We start from the raw sequence: 13,167 nt of genomic DNA on the forward strand, positions 1-13,167 counted from the left end.
TCTAGCAGAGTAAAGGAAGGTATCAAAATTCAGGAACAGAGACTACAGTTTAATAGGCTTTAACAATCACAAGAGCTCATCTTAAATTCAGGTGTAAGAGCAACTTATCTGCAAAAGTACTGCAAAGAATTGGATACACAGTTCCTTAATTTTATGTGATTACCAACATCTCATGAAACAAAAGCTACATTAAAAAGAGCACACTTACCATTTTAATGTCTGTTTAGTTTAAGTAATACTAAATTAGCTTGACAACAAAACCAACACATATTAAATGCATTTATCTAGTTTTTAGATACACAGGAATATAATTTACTAATAATTGCTCCATAAGGCTGAGTCACTTATAACAGCCTAGTTTCTCTTGTCACATTGGTGTATACAAAATGCAGCAATATCTCCAGATTTTGCCATGTTCCAAACTCTGAGATCTGTATTTATTTATCTCAGAGGCTTGTGATTTATAGCTTCTCATAACTTAAAAGCCATCATTACTAGAACAGTCAAGTATTTAGGAGGGCTAGCAGGCATAACAATGGAAGTACTTCTCCAGAAGTCATTGTATCTGTACAACACATGGCAAAATAGTTTCCTAGAAAACTGATACAGGATGTAAAACGTGCAGTGTTGTGACCTTTAAGAGGTATTTTCTTTTTGAGGTTCTGTCCTGCCACATACAGAGTGTTCAGAATCACCTTGGGCTGTAGATTCTTCACTGTTTCCTGAATGCTTAAAAGATGGTGTTTAGCTTGTGTAATTACGGGAGAAATAGGCTACAGCTTACCTAAGTAGGGAATACAGGGAGTCATCTTCAAGCTGCTGATATAGTCTCTAAGCCTTTTGTAATTATCTTCTTTACTCATAACATATTCCAGCTTGTCAAAGGTGGCTTTATCCTTCCGACTCAGTAACTAGGCAAAGAAAAAAGAAGGCAAACCAGATGAGTTTAAGTTTGATCATTATGATTTCCTCTTTTACCCTTACAAGCACAGATTTCCACTTCCCCATTGTTGTTGCTGTTATTGGTGTGCTGATTTTTTCTGGTTTTTTTTTAATTCAACTGCTTCAAAATTACATTATTTACTCCTTAAAGAGGAGCACTTAGAAAGTTTGTAAAGAAAAGCAACAATTCTGGGTGTTAAATTCAAAAATACTTCTAAAAATTAAGCAGGTAAAAATGCTGGTAACCTGGAGGATCCTTCTGAAACAATGTAAATTATCAAAAAACAAATCTAGCTAACACACATCACAACTGCAATCCACATCAGCAGTATTCATGCCAGTAACATTTTCAATCTGATTATCCATAAGTGTGTTGGCTTGGAATGGGATGGAGTCAATTCTCTTCACAGTGGCTAGTATGGGCTGTATCTTGGATTTGAGTAAGGATTTTATCTATGGTTTTTTACAGAAGGCTCATGGAGTTGTATTCATCTGCCAACTGGCAATTTTACTGGCTCATAATATTACAGAATTGTCCACTTTGAACAGAAAACTTAAAAGTCATGGTTCTCCTTCATTATCCATTCCTCCTGCCTCTAATCCCTTCCTTTTACAGAATTAACAGCAACCAGGCTCTCTTTGGGGAGAGATGGGAAAAGTAATCAAAAATATTTTCCAAACATCTTGGTGAACTGCTGCTGCAAAACTGTCCCAAAGTCTCCACTTCAACTCAGAGTCAGAATTTAACAAAGGGTGTAAGATGTTCCCACTCAGCAATATGGAAGGAGATTCAGTGTTTCAAGTCCCAGCCACAATTTTTTCCCCTACAATACAATTACAAGGGTCAGATCACTGAATTTCTATGCATATTCCCTTTTCACATCAGTTAAAGATCAACCTAGGTGAGCCTGACAGAAGTGAAGTCTCCCTTCTGTAAATTCACTGTTGAAATAATTTATTTTTCCTTCCATTTCCTATATCTGTCTCTTTCATTATCATTTCATAGTTACAACTCCATTAGACAGAATATTTGTAATTCTGCCTTTGTAGTTGTGAAAGGACAGTGTTCTTTGGCATCATTTTTATTTGTCATCTGTTTTTTGACTGGCATTAATATTGTTTATCATTGTATCTTCAATAAGAAGAATATTAGGAATTACTTTGAGGACAGACAAACTAAACACTGACTTTCAGGAGAAAACCACTAGTTGAAAGTGAATTGTCTCCCAAGACATACTTATTGCTGACATTCCAGAAATTAATTTGCATCTTTAATTTAAGTTTGCTTCCAACACTCAAATGAACAGCATCTCCATTCATCAGAACTGCAGACTCATCAGGAGAAGGAAGCAGCAGACTGACATGACACCTTTCCAACCACTCAAACATGGCATTTATCTTCTGAAGTTCATCTTCTCAAAACTGGTTCCAGTTTTATCAGCCGAGACTAGCTTGCTTCTAATAATACCCTAAAACATTCTGCCATCATTTAATGTCTGAAAGGTTTTTGTAGTTTTGCAGACTGAAAGTAAGACAAGACTAACATACAATAATTTTCAAATTCAAATGAAATGAACTGTATTTCCCTCAAACCATGCTGACTTGCACACTCTTATTCAAGTCTGAAGTATCTTTTCAGGCTCCTTGGATCATCTTGTAACAAGCTGATCCTGCATGACTTCCCCTGGTGATCCTAAGCCAATCCATGCCATGCCTCCACCTCCTGCATTCAGGGAGAAAAGCCCAGAGAAGCCAAGCACATTAAAAGTGTTTCTGTGAGGGCCCAAGTCTTAGTCCTTCAGTTTTGGAGCTGCTTCTTTTTTAAATAATGTTTCTTCTTCTGTCTCTTGGATGAAAAGAATAGTAAAGAGCTGTACATATGCAGAGACAATAAAAGCTAAGGCTGACAGTTTATAGCAGCAGAGAAGGATTTGGAGCCTTCTAAATTGCTCTTGGCTTTCTAGCTGTAGTGTGCCAGCACTGAATACAACCTTTTTGAAATGCCAGAAAGAAGAGATGAGGTCTCAGGATGCTGGCTCACCCTACTTCACATATTTAATGACTATTTGCTTTATTGCCCAAACCCTCACTGGTCATCTAGAATTCCTTTACATTAAATGGAGAGAAGCTGAATATTCTATTCTGTGAACTTTCTTGGAAAGGCTCACAATTCTTCTCAAGTTTTGAATGGGGCAAATCACACATTAAAAGTAGCACTTATCATTCTCCAGAGTTCAGAGTGTGTGCAGGCAATGAGTGAGACAAATTTCAGACAAATTCAGACATACAGTCAAAAGACATTAATTTCATCTTTTTTAGGAACATTAGATTACCAAGCAAGTATTTAATGGCTCCTTTAAACTTTAGATTCCAACCATTCAGGATGGCTTTTTTTTTGGGGGGGTGGGGAATGAATATACTTGCAGCTATTTTCCCAACTCTGTAAATTGAGTTGATTGAGGGTTGCTACAAATCATCTCAGAAATGGAGAAGAAATAAGAAATTCTTCCTTGCTAAAGTTTTAGGAGGGTTCCTGTGCAACTTACCCAAATGCCTTTGTGACTCAAGGGTTGGTGTGCCTTTTCTTGCTTTTATTATACAGAAAGCCAAAGGCTTAGAATTATCTTCAGGAATTTATAAGCTGAACTTCCAAGGGAAGGACAACTAAATCAGTTTGCAGTGCACATTGCTGGGAGCTATCCTGCAACTTGCATTTGCAAAGGCTCATGCAAGATGATGAAAAGCACAGACTTGCTTGGGATTGTATGAGAAATAGGAATCAAACACCTACAGAAATGTGGGAGAAGTTACCTGGAATTTCAGAGGCTGGAAGAGGGATGAACTTTAAAGACTGATACATACGTGAAGAGCACACAAATAAACCTTGTGAGTGCAAACTAGTGCATAACCAAGCATGAAAAGAAACTGGGGACTCCCAGTTCTGAATTGCATTATGGTAGTAATTAATGCGGTTATTATTAATATATGGTAATAGTTACATTTAATTTGAGCTGTGCACAAAAAGAGATTTAAAAATCAACTCGGCCTCACAGTTACATAAAACTGTTGAAGCATCAATTCCAAAACAAAGTCTAGAAACCAGAAGTTCTCCTTGAGATCATTTTCAAGTGTTAATTTCACTAAGATTTCCTCAGAGACATTTTTGGTATTTGGAAGCAATGCCTAACTTAATTGTGCATTTGCAAAATGTGACCAGAATTCTAGAGGAGTATCTTGGCAGAAGTGAATTATATTCAATTTTGGGATTATTTATCAACTGAATGATATTTTCATGCAGTTATCAGACAAATAAACTTTTTGCAACACCCAAGGATGCACTGATGTGTGTTCAGTGAAAGCTTTCAGCTTTTTTTAGTGATATGTATCCCATGCACAGGAACATCTCAATCACATTTTTTCTGTCACACTGAATGTCACATTCATCTGAAACAGTTGAAAAACTACACAATATATGGTTGAATAAGGACTTTTTTCTAAGCTCTAAAATATCAATGAGCAAAAGTAATTCCTGATATTCTTCTTATTGAGGATACAATGATAAACAATATTAATGCCAGTCAAAAAACAGATGACAAATAAAAATTATTCCAAAGAATACTGTCCTTTCACAACTGCACAAAGGCAAAATTACAAATATACTGTCTAATGGAGTTGTAACTATGAAATGATAATGAAAAGTGCTAGAGTTAGTTATCAGAGAAACAACAAATCTCTTTATGGAAACTGACTCAAGAGTTTCTGAACATCTGCTCTCCATAAAGAAAAAAAAAAAATCCAAACCCCTAAATGATTAAAGTATGAGCTGCTTTGGCATTCAGAATTTTCCAGCAACTAAATACAAAATAGCTTCTGGCCAAATGAGAAGCCTCTGCATTTAGCAGAATCTGCAGGGAACTATTTTTCAGAGGAAAATATTTCTACAGCAGAACGGAAAAAAAAAAAATTAAGAGGAAACCATGGATTTCAGAGGACCTAGAAGCATTATGTACACAGTAGAACAAAGTTAAAGCTCTCTGTAGTAACTGCTGCATCCTTGAAAACAAGCTTCAGGATGCTGTATTTACCTGAGAACAAGTGAACCCCAGTCCCTTGTCCTGCTGCTCCTCACTTACCGCCCACGTCTTGGTCAACCTGAAGATGGGAGCACTCTGGAGGCCTGACACCACTGCCATGAGAGCATGGAGGTTATTCAGCTCATACAGCTTCTGAGGACAAAAAAAGAGAAAAAACCAACAATAAACAACATTCCAAGTGCTGTCAATAGTGAACACAGAATAAATATCTATATAAAGATGGAGAAATCTTGCATGGTCCAAAATGAAGTGTTACAGTGAACTGCTGTGCACACAGACCATTTTTATGGCATCTCCTAATTTTTCATTACTGCATCTCTATGGTTTTGCATTAGACTAACTAGCTGTTTCATAGCCCATAGAGAACCCTTAAAAATATCCATATAGACACATATCTTGGGGAATATATGAGAAGTGCCAGAAATTTTCTGAAATTCAGACCCAACAAATTCCTTTCATAGCATTCAATAGTGTTTTAAAACAACATGCCAGAAAGGACAACCCAGTGATGAATGATGCAATCATGCCAGTACCTAGAGTTTGTGCAACAACCAAGGCTACATCAAAGCACACAAAAAATATCTTAGCAGGATGAAATCAAGGAGGTAAATTCCAAAAGCCACATCTCTGGAGTACTCCTCTCACTGAAAGGCCATTTCTGGGGTATGACAACTAGTTGAAAGCAACAACCCAATCAAAATTGAATAGCAAAAACACTAGGGCAAAAGAATTCTCTTTAAAACTCCCTACAAAACACTGTGTTTAAGTGCTTTTTCTCACACATTTGGAATTTTCCTCCCTTTTCTTTTTCCTTTCCTTCTGTCTCCAAAACTATCCACTGCCTTGTCCAAGTAACTACTGGTACTACTGTCATGAAAGCTTAAAAAAGAGTCTGGAGGAAAATGTTCCTCCTGAAGCTCTTCTGCAACATCAATTGTTCCGATAGCTGTGAGCTCTCAGAGATCCAAACTACATTAATTTTTGGTGCAGTGCACTCAAATTGAGGACCCTAACAGAGAGACTTTGCTACGGAGAAATGATACTCAATCACAGTATTGCACATCTTGCTTAATCCATTTTGGAATATTCACCAAGGTAGGTTAGGATTCCAGCAAGAAAAAATAAGGAACCCTTCCTATTCAAAAAATGGTGGAAATCCTTTTTCCTACTTGAAACTCAGCTTACTTCTTGCCTAGGAAGCCTTTCATGAGGCAACAGGACAAAAAAACTAGACCAATGGAATACTGACTAAATGCTGAACATCAAAGGGAGCCTCTGTTTGGAAGGATGAAAGACAAAATCCAAGGACGGTTTTCTGGCTAACAGTTTTGGAACCGGGCAAATGATTCTCTCTCCACTAAACACACTGCCAGGAAACTTACAGCCTTTTATGGAACAAAGTCCTCACAAGTATTAGTCAGAAATGCCACTTTTCATGGCACCCCAGTAGCATTTCCAGTCTGGGTGCTCAGACTCCCATGATTTCAGCATGTCCTGCTGACAGTGGAAGTTTGCCCACACCTTGTGATGAAGTACTTCCCTCTCCTCATCCTCTTTTGGGAGGATTCTTTAGTAACCAGTGTAAAGGGTAATCAGTGTTTTGTGGGGTGAGGTGGAAGGGGTTGGATGTTTCTCATACACCACAGTCCTGTTATCCTTCCAAGCAGTCCTGCTAAAGTTTGTCTCTCCGCTTCCACAAGAACCCTTTTACCTCACACACACATCCCAAGCAAGGTAATAAAGTTACCTGTCCCAAAGGACAGTGGAGCTGATCAGAAATGAAAAGAAGGGCTTTCCCAGCTGCTGCCAGCAGTGAAACGGAAGTCATCACCAAGCAGGACAGTCTCGGAACTTCAAGGGAATGCAGCTGTTAAATCTAATTACTTCATGCATTAAGCAGTGTAGATGAGATACCATGTACAATAGGTTGCCAGCACAAGGAATTCACTGTGGAGTGATTTACAGCTTCTTTAAAGAAAAGGTAATTAGTGTGATCTCTGGCACCAAGCTGCTTTGATAATAGCTCTGGATATCAGAAACTCCTTCCAACAGCCCCCACTGCAGTAACTTCATGTCAGCAGCCATATGTAAGCAAAGCCAAGGTAACAAGCAGAGAAATAAATGAACTGATAAAAACATCCCATACAGAGCTGCTTGCTTTTTGTAACTGTGATTTTTACAGCTGACAGGTAAGCAAAGCTCAATTATCTGATTGTTACAGCACATAATTGCCTCAAAGCCAGCAGCATTCCAGCAGACACTGCAGCCTGCAGTGCACTGGTGAGGTCAGGCATGTTCAGGGTGCTGTGCCCAAAGCTTAGCCTACAACACCCAGCACTGGCCACTCCCATCCCGGTATGAACCAGACCTGAGCCCACCTGGCCTTCCACATCTGTTCTGCACTGTGGCCACAGAGAGCTGAACCTCCCCCTCCTATGGAGGTACATGGGTCATGAAGCCAATTTTTTAATGTTTGTATTTCAAACAAAAACAAAAAAATTGACTTTTAAAAATACATGAGATGAAGATACATTTACTCACCAGATAGCAAAGGATGTTTAAGAGAGATCATTAACACTTTATGACCACAGCATGACTGTTGAGCAAAGCCTGTGGAATCCTACTAAATTAGCCCTTGCTCTGCCCGAAGTTGTGAGTCAAATCCCGCAGGATTAAAATATTGCTTCATTTAAAAAGGGCTTGTCAAGACAGGGAATGCACTTGAATGCAAAATGAATTATTAACAAATATTTTACATCTTTTTTTGCAGGTAACCCAGGGTGGTCACAACAGTCAGCTATAGTAAAAGGCAGCCACCATCTGACAGCAGAAACTTGAAAAACATCCCCTTTTTCTCACTACTGTGAAGAAGTTTCACTCTGTTTGAAGGGCTATATGTCATTCCAGATTTGCTGACCCTTTTCTTACAAATGTCAGTCCAAAAGGCTTTAGGAAAGATTGAGAGCTCCAAAATGTCTTCTGAATCACAGTCATTTTTCAAACCACATTTTTAAAATTGATATTATTTGAGTAGAGAGAAAAGACCCTTTCCTCCCAATGGTAAAGGCAAAAAAACCATTTCTCTTCTGACTAAAGCTGTTCAGATTGACTGTAAAGTCAAACAGTTACTGATGTCAACAGAAACAAGCACAGGTAAGTCAGGTATCAGACAGATATTTCCCCATGTGTATTTTTGAACTGACCAAACTGGGTATAAAACCTTTGATCATGGTGGATCCCACATCCCCTTCGCAATACAAATTCTTACCTTTGCAGTTTTGATGTAGTGGCTCAAAACCTCAGCTCGTATTTTTAAAGTCTGTGCATGCAGAATCTCTCTAACAACCCAGAAGCTTACCTAAAATGTAGAAAAAATGCCTTTTAAAAAATACAGAGTTTCAACACCGTACTTTTTTAAAAGTTTTATTTATTTTTATGGAAGTATGATCTATGGAAACAGACTTGAGTTCAGTGTAAGCTTGAGGGTGAGATCACACACAAAGCAAATGGCAAAGTACTCGAACTTCGAACAGTGCTCTCCCAGGAAAATAAAATCATGAAGAAATGTTATAAAAAGCCTACAGAATGAAGGAATATAAACACTAACATTGAATCATATCCATTGGTTTGCTTTCCCACATCATCAAAGCTGCATTACTCAACTCTTAAATGAATTGAGCAGCTTCAACTACAGCTCACTGACATTTCCAACACCTCAAAAAATAATTAATCCTGAATAAAATTAGAATGCGAGGTGGGAAGCTCTGCCATAACCTAGCTTCTAGCTTATACTCTTTTTTCTGGCTATGCCAATTACATGCTGATGTACAGCACAGTACCACACTCTTAGCTAAGCTCTCCAGGACTGACTTCACTGCTGCATAAAATCCCTGCTAAATTCAGTATAAAGAATGGCTGCTGCATTTCATAGTTACATGAATGTATCATAAAGGCTGTACTTTAAAAGTGTTTGGTAATATGTCTAAACTCCACTGTTTTCTCCTCTCTGCTCCCTCCCACCCTTTGCCCTCATAAAGAATGATAAAAATTAAACACTTTTGTAACTGTAATAAAGCAGTAGCAAAGAATTAGCAAAGGGTAAAAAATACTGCAGCTTTTATTCATGTATTTGCTGTGAGTTAGGAAAAAACTAATTATCATCAAGATACAGCATGACCGGTATTTACAAAACTACTGAAAACAGTGTATGAAGAAATTTACTCTAAATTTACTCTTATACATGAAAACCTTTCAACATGTTATGTTGCTTTGATTTTTAAGTGATGCTAAACTACTTCTTCTAAACTAACATTGTGTATGTACTCAGGTTCCTGGCCAAAATCTCAATTAGAAAAATGAAATGTCCTGTTCCACTTTGTTCAGTACGATAGCTCCTAACACAGAAGAACACAAGAAGATCCACACCTCCAAAATTATTATATTTGCAGTGAAGCTACAGGGATCTGATGAAAACTGGGATGTTAAATCACAACAGCTCTTTGGAACTGAGAAATGGAAGAATGACAAGAAAACCCACAAAAAATCCCCATAAACATATTGCATAAGAATCACTTTCCTTTGGTCTGTTTGTCTAAGATTGTATTAGCCAGGAAAGAATTAACCATGGAGCTCAAGTTTCTACTTCCTTTCATTTTTCTTCATTTTCTTTCCTTCTTTGCTTTTTTTGCAAAGCAAAGTATCTGCTGACAAACCGTGTTATCCTCACAAACAAAAAGTGGTTCCAATTGATTAAAAAAATCTCATTATGTTGCCATGCTCAAAAATGACAGATGTTTTGAAACCACTGTTTAAAGTTAAAAGGAGAAAATATGGAAAATTGTCTCATTTTTGATGTTATATCACCAAATTGCAATAATCTGAAAATCATAGTGACAGTAATTGTATTTAAATGACAGAGATTGCCATTCCCTTTGTTTAGTTATAGAGTAATTTTCATTTAAGGACAGGGCTCCAACTGCTGAGACAATCTCAGGAGTACTGAGAGTAAAACAGAATTGAAACTCCTGCACCTTCTTCATTGTTTAGAAAACAAAAATATGTAGATTGTTGCCAGGTCTTCTCCAGTATTTTCTTTAATTAAATATTCTGAAGGTGTCCTTACTGAGTCCTGCCATCAGCAGGGATTTGCACTCAGTGATCCTTATGGGCCCCTTCCAACTTGAGATATAAAATATCTCTATCAAATACAGAAGTACTGACTAAATGAAATATTTGGCAGTACTTCAAAATTTTGTCGTAAAAAGCTTGACCTGAGTTTGGTGCTCTGCTGTAGTTACACAGTTTGAGAAAAAGAACTTTCTTCCCCTGATTGATCAGTGAGTTTTTAAGGAGATGCTTTCCCACTGAAAATCAAGGGAATTTAAAATTTTAACACAGATTTCTGGATCGTAAAGAATCAGGAAAGGACAACACACACAGCACTACACCTTAAGATCCCAAATCTCTTTGATTTTAAGTTCAGAGAGTGTTGATGTAACAGGAGAATGCCTGTGATGGGCCAGACTGTGACACACTTGCTCCGAACACAGAGCAACACTCCAGCATTTTCATCAGGACAAAAAACCCCCAATTTCCTGTCAGTCCTGACTTCTATGGAAGTTCACTGGAATCACAGAGACATAAACACTCTTGTTTGCCCAAGGAAGCCTGGTTTCTGTCCCAGTCCCAGCCAGACCTCAGCTCAACACTTCCAAGCGCTTGCAGGAAAAGAAAAAAAAAAAACCCAAACAAACCAGAACAAATCTCCTTCAAAGCTTAGAGCCCTCCAGTCCCACCAGTGACAGAGTAAGCAGGAGATACAGCATCAAACACACTTAATCACTTCCACTTCAACCACTTCCAGTCCTCTCTGATGTGTTTTTACGGACATAAACCCTGGGTTTTGGCTGGTCATGTAGATTAACCAGTATCTTTAGATAGCACCATAACCGAATGTATTGCACATATTGAAAAAGCAATAATTTAAAGAAATACTTTTGTTTCATTCTTTATATAAATAATAATAAATATTTTCCATATATTCCTCTCTTGCTGCATTTAAATGTTATTATACCAACACCAATCAGCAACATGACTCCCTGCCTTTGGGTATCAATACCTTTGGTACCAGTTCAAGGCAGCATTTAAAGCCTTGACATATAATTGTATATTTACATTCTTCCTTCTTAAGGTCAACTGAGAATAACAGGCATAACTTTGAACATATCTGTTCTTGAATCACATATTAAGATTTTTAAATTATCCCATGTTTTCCTTATCTGAAATACCAATTCTGTTATACTGGTGCTTTTAAGATCATGGTCATTGCTTCCAAAACTATCTTTGCTGTCTGTGCTAATCAAAAGATAGGGAAATTCAAGAAAACCCCTTTAATAGTTTCTGGCTTTTTCTTTCAGGTTTCTTCCATGCATACTAACCACTCCATTCCTGAATTTCCAATAATCCCAGTTAAATCCACTGCAATTCAGCAACACTACAATATTCCAGAAAAAAATTCTTCATACAATGTTTGCATTTGGGTTAAAAAAGGATGGAAAAACCCCAAAAAATGCCCATAAACACAGTCAGTAAAACATAAAATTTTCCTTTTGCAAGTGGGATCTCTTCCTTTAAAATTGTTCCAATGTACTGAATCTAGCTGACAATTTTCTCTAATATTTTAAGCTCTCTGGCAGCACAGTTCCACTCCATTTAAACAAAAACCTCAAGAAAGAGGTTTTCAGTTGAGGGACTCTGATAACCAAGAGACCAATAGTGGTCTCTTACACAGTTACCTTCAAAAAACTGTTTATTTGAAACATATGATAAAAGTTTCTTTTCAAAAGGTAAGACAATAATCTAGTAAGTGAACTTGGCAATTGTGCAGTCTGACAGGTTTACCAGTAACAGCAAGTATACAACTCACTTTCAGAAGAAGCTGAAAAATGAGAGATCAGAGTTTAAAAAATAACCAAAAAAAATGGCTTATTCTCTCCTTACTAAATATCAATTAATGCAAAACTAGCACATTAAGTTACATATTTAAAAAAAAACAAACAATTATATCAGATATGTAGCTCTACATGGAGTATCACTCAACAATTAATTCTCCAAGAACAGAAGAGTCCTGGCATGGAAGAATTCAACTGATTTCTGTTCCCTAAACTCAAACTGTTTTCACAGGCACATCCAATTATCCCATATCTAATGCTGGAACTGCCTGACTTCATCCTCAGTGGAATGTAATCAACTGCACAGAATCATCACTGCTTCCAAAATGCTACCTGCACATCACTCTGCAGTGAAGCAGCTGTTAGTAATTTAATATTCTATTTACTTAAGAAATGAGATCTCTTCATGGTTTTCCTTTGGCAAGCTGGGGGCAAAAATGGAAGAGACAGATGCAAAATGCTTAATTTAACCCCAGTGAAATTTCAAAGGTTAACAAAATTTTGCTGACATGTATTCCTGCCTGACAAGGCCACAAGTCTCTATGACTTTCCTGATTATTTATTTTAGGACTAAGCATTTGAACACCCCAGGTAAGTGGAGTAGAAACAATATCTGTCCTTTTCCCTCTCTACTCCTATACTGATGGCTTCCTTGATGCCAGAACAAAGGCTGATACAAACTTTATGAAAGTCCTTATTCCCATGAAAAGGGTTCCCCTCCTTCTTTCTGGCTACCGAGCATATTTTACCAATTGTTTAGTATGTCTGAAGCTGACTGCAGGCAATTCCTGCAGTTCTTCAGTAGAGCACATAACAACAACTGACAAGTGTGGTCTTTGATGAGTTACACTGCCTAACATGGTTTTTACTACAAAAACGTTCCACAATATTCAGCAAAACCACGCATTTCTTTGAAGAGTCAACTTCCATGAATAAACAAGGCACCAAATGTTGGAATCAATGGTGTATCAATGAGATTAGTGTCAAAACCAAGAGTGCTTTTTTAGCAGCCTATACATTCTAACAGGAGCAACTTCAAAAGCCAGATCAGGAAAATTTCAACCACAAAAAAAAAAAAAAAAATCCCAAATCCTTGACCAAACCTCCCTGGATCTCAATAGATGGTACAGTCACAAAGAGTTTGTAGTGTAACATTTTCTCTTCAGTCCAGCGCAGAATCA

The 13,167-nt window shown here is 37.5% G+C and overlaps 1 protein-coding gene across 3 annotated transcripts in view; it reads right to left on the minus strand.

Moving 5' to 3' along the window:
* Window positions 1–13,167, minus strand: part of RALGPS2 (Ral GEF with PH domain and SH3 binding motif 2) — a 114,395-nt gene that overhangs the window by 60,102 nt on the left and 41,126 nt on the right. For all 3 annotated transcript variants that reach the window (XM_053949986.1, XM_053949985.1, XM_053949987.1), the window contains exons 6-8: window positions 8,305–8,394; window positions 5,076–5,168; window positions 785–911 (exon numbers count right to left, since the gene is read on the minus strand). In XM_053949986.1, the coding sequence (XP_053805961.1) occupies window positions 785–911; window positions 5,076–5,168; window positions 8,305–8,394 (310 nt within the window). The remainder of the gene's footprint in view (window positions 1–784; window positions 912–5,075; window positions 5,169–8,304; window positions 8,395–13,167) is intronic.

The sequence above is a fragment of the Vidua chalybeata genome, chromosome 9 (assembly GCF_026979565.1).
Source record: "Vidua chalybeata isolate OUT-0048 chromosome 9, bVidCha1 merged haplotype, whole genome shotgun sequence".
Taxonomy (NCBI): Eukaryota; Metazoa; Chordata; class Aves; order Passeriformes; family Viduidae; genus Vidua; species Vidua chalybeata.